At 42.9% G+C, this 4,180-nt stretch overlaps 1 protein-coding gene across 1 annotated transcript; it reads right to left on the minus strand.

The window, feature by feature from the left end:
• Nucleotides 1–1,143: 1,143 nt before the first annotated feature.
• LOC121800866 lies at nucleotides 1,144–2,397 on the minus strand. The gene has a single exon (XM_042200357.1). It carries the CDS (start codon nucleotides 2,395–2,397, stop codon nucleotides 1,144–1,146), a length of 1,254 nt encoding a protein of 417 aa, XP_042056291.1.
• Nucleotides 2,398–4,180: the final 1,783 nt, after the last annotated feature.

Consider the following 4,180-nt stretch of genomic DNA (forward strand, 5'->3'; position numbering starts at 1 on the left):
AGCAATATTTCTGGTACATATAACGAGCCCAAAGGGAACCCTGCTCGCGGAATCTCCACCACAACTTAATGCTAAACGCCTCTATCACATCCGTCAAGCCTCGAATCCCCACACCACCCTCCTCTATCGGCAGACACACCCGCTGCCATTTAACCCAATGCGTTTTCCTTGAGGTGTTGCATGAACCCCACAAAAACCGAGCCATTACCTGCTCAATCTGCCTTAAGGCTCCCTTGGTAGGATCCAGTACCTGAAAAATATGAATAGGTAAGGCCCCAAGGACACTTTTAATCAAAGTGAGCCGCCCACCAAAAGAAAGGTGTCTATGGCCCGAACTGTGGATCCTTGCTGAAATCTTATCCCGCAGGAACATGAATAGACTTGTCTTCTTATGACCTAAAAAAAAGGCACTCCAAGGTATTAAAAGGGAGGTCCCCTTGCTTGAATCCACTAGCTTCTTCAACATCTCTCGCTCATGACTGATATTTTTTGTCAAGGTAGAAGCAACTCTTCCCCACATTTACCTTTTGACCTGAGACCCTCATATAACATTGTAGGCATTCCACCAGCTCTAACACTGTCGAACTCTGAGCCTGCGACAAGATAATAATATCATCCACATATGCCAAGTGAGATACCCCCATGGTGTACCTTGCCGTCCTGTACATCATCTCCTTATGCCCGAGGATGAGGTGGTCAAGAAGCCTCGATAGATAATCTGCAGCCAGAATAAACAGAGATGGAGAGATAGGATCTCCTTGTCTGAGGCCCCAAGACGACTTGAAGAAGCCGGCTACACTCCCATTAATTAGAATCGAGAACCAGTATGGGCAGATGCAGTTTTCAATCAGGCCAACCCAGTTATCTGAAAATCCCATCTTCTTTAAACCCTTGAGTAAAAATGGCCACTGAACTCGATCATATGTTTTTTCCATATCCAATTTAAGGACCATATTTTGTGACGTCACTCCCTTCCAAAGTTCATGAAATAGCTCTTTCGCTAGGAGCATGTTGTCGCTTATCAGCCGGCCTCTAATAAAACCACTCTGATTTGGAGCCGTAAGCATTGGCAAGAGAGGCGCCATCCGATATGTGAGGAGCTTGGAAATTATTTTATTTATAACATTGCACAGGCTGATTGGCCTAAATTAAGCCCATCTTGTGGGATTCTTCTTTTTCGGTATGAGCACAATAAGGGGTAGCTGCAATGCCTCTTGGAATCTGAGATCCTGCAAAGAAATCTCGCACCGCATCAACCACATCTACCTTGATAATCTCCCAGCAAGCATGAAAGAATAAGGCAGAGTAACCATCCGGGCCTACAACACTTTCAGCATTAATGCTAAAGACAAGCTGCTTTATCTCTTCCTCTGAAGGCATTCTCTCCAACATCTCCATGTGAACATGGGCAGGAAGGGATTCTAGGATATCCAGATCCAGTTCCTCAAGACACCCGACATCATCAGATAGCAGATTTTTGAAGAATTTTTCAGCCGAGTGTCTAATCTCCATGTCTTCCGTGAGGATCTGATCACCTTCTTCAATCATATGGATCCTTGATTTGATTCTCTTTTGCTTCATCCACCCATGGAAGAACTTTGTATTCCTCTCTCCCTCCGCCACCCATTTAATTGCTGCTTTCTGACGCCAAAAGTCCTCTTCCATTTTAAGTCTCAAGATAAAGGTAACCATCGCTCTGTTCATTTCTGATCGCAAAACAGGTGACTGGTTATGTACAAAACTCTCCGCAGCCTCCTTAGCCTCTGCTTCAGCCTTCTTTAACCCTTCAAAAATATTGCCGAAGACTACCCGATTCCTGACTCTCAAGCTAGTCTTTAGCCGACTCAGCTTAATCTGCACGTTGATCATTTCCCTTGTACCTGTATCTTTCTTCCAGCATCTCTCAACCTCGTTTAGAAATAGATGGTGCCTTACCCACATATTTTGAAACCGAAAAGACAGTTTAGGTTGCGGCCCCGGGACTTGGCACCTTACCAGCAAAGGGCAATGATCGGACAGTAATCTGGGCAGATTTGTTACTCTAGTGGATTCGAACAAGTTCACCCAGCCCTCACCGAGCAAGACTCTGTCCAATCTCTCAAAAGTGTCCCCTCGTGCCCACGTGAACTTGGGACCATCAGCCCCTATATCCAGAAGCTGGCAGTCACTAATAACTACATCAAAATCCAGCATCTCTCTAGTCCTCTTTCGCACGCCCCTCCCTTGCCTTTTATCCTCAGAGACAAAAGTATTAAAGTCACCCCCAACCAGCCACGGCAACCCATCCAGCTTCGCAGCAAGGTCCCGAAGTTTATCCCACATTTCCAGCCTTCCTTCCCTAAAACATTTTCCATATGCCACCGAAACAAAGAACGGGCTCGGCAACGTAGGCGTCATATATCGGGCATATAATACCTGCTCGGAATCATCCCACTCATCCACCTCAATGCCAACAGCTGCAAATATCCATATCTGACCGTTTCTATTAACACCCTTGAACTGCAAACCAAATACCCTACTTGTCACGGCCGCCCTTACTAAGGATAGTAAAGACGGGGGAAATCGTGACTAGGGAAGGGACTAAGGAGCCGGGAAGAAGAAGGGGAAAACAATGAAAGACAACATCTTAAACAAAGCTTTAAAAGAAAAGTTTTAATCGGTTAAACAATTAAGCAGCGGGTTAATATCTCAAGGTAATTAATGTCATAAAGTAGTGTAGAGCAAAACGAAAGACTTTATCAAGAACGATTCGAAACAAGGCAGCGGAATAAAGGTGTCTAGAGAGTCATAGGGAGACGCCTATGTATGAAGACACGACGCATCCGGAATTTCTTAAGGCTCGACTCAACATCCGCCGCAACATCACCGCTCAACCTGCACATAAAGAAAACATATGCAGGGCTGAGTACTTGACAAACTCAGTGGACACACGCCAAAATATTTGATAAAAGTTATGTCATCCATACCATAGTGAACTCGAGTTTTAACATTTTAGAAAAGAATATCATCGAGTATCACAAAATATTTTCGTAGACTGGCCAGTCAAAACAATCTCCCCACTTTCTCATCATTCAAACAATCACATCCTCTTACCATAGTGCGACGAAAGTGTGGCCACACTATTCGCCCACGAGACCGGCCGACTAGCATGAAATTCTTGAGAAGGTGGGACCCGTAGCGTATAGGTTGGCTTTACCACCGAGTTTTGGGACCGTACATAACGTTTTCCATGTGTCGCAATTAAGAAAGTACGTGTTCGATCCCAAACACGTGGTTCACCAAGAGGAAATGATTTTAAATCCCGACTTGAGTTATGAGGAGAAGCCCGAAGCTATTCTGGACAGGAAGGTGCAAGAATTGAGAAATAAATCAATTGTGTCCGTGAAAGTGCTGTGGAAACATCATGGTCACGAGGAGGCTACTTGGGAACTTGAGGATAAAATGAAAGAGAAATACCCGGAGTTGTTCGTTAGAGATGAGTAAATTTCGGGACGAAATTTCTGTTGAGGTGGGTAGAATGTAACGCGCGTACTTTTTAAAGTACTAATTTAATATATGTCATGAAATAATTAATAAAATTATTTCGGATGCTACCCTTCTGGTTAATTTTCTTTGGAATGGAGTATAGTATTTATGTGTTGATGTGGAATGAGAAGTCCATTTTTATTTAATGGTGAAATTTTAGGAGACGTGTTTGAAAGTAATGATGTTGATATTGCTATACTTGGCATGATTGAATGAGATGTTTGAGATGGATTTTATAGTGCTTGGCGCGCTTAAATCGAGGAACGGTTGAGGAATTTATATTTGGATCAACACCAAATATAAATTGTTGCGTTGGGCGATTTTAATCTTTGTTGGAGACGAGATAACGAAATTAATTAAAGTGTCCGTGAATTTTAATCATTAGAAAGAAATGCGAGAATATAAAGTATATATATATTTGGGCTTCTCAATTAAGATTGAAGTCCAAATGTTTATATAAAATGGCTTTGGGCCACAACAATTAAAAAGTCTAACTAATAAAGAATTATACAAGTATGGGTCTTACCACTAAATGAGCCAAAAACAAATTTAATTAAATTGTGGGAGCCCAATCCATTCCAAAAATGTGGGAACCAGCCCAACACCTTTCTTCCTTTCTCTTCTCCTCCTTCTCGGCCAATTTCTTCTCCATGGA

Source organism: Salvia splendens, chromosome 4 (assembly GCF_004379255.2).
Source record: "Salvia splendens isolate huo1 chromosome 4, SspV2, whole genome shotgun sequence".
NCBI classification, from domain to species: Eukaryota; Viridiplantae; Streptophyta; class Magnoliopsida; order Lamiales; family Lamiaceae; genus Salvia; species Salvia splendens.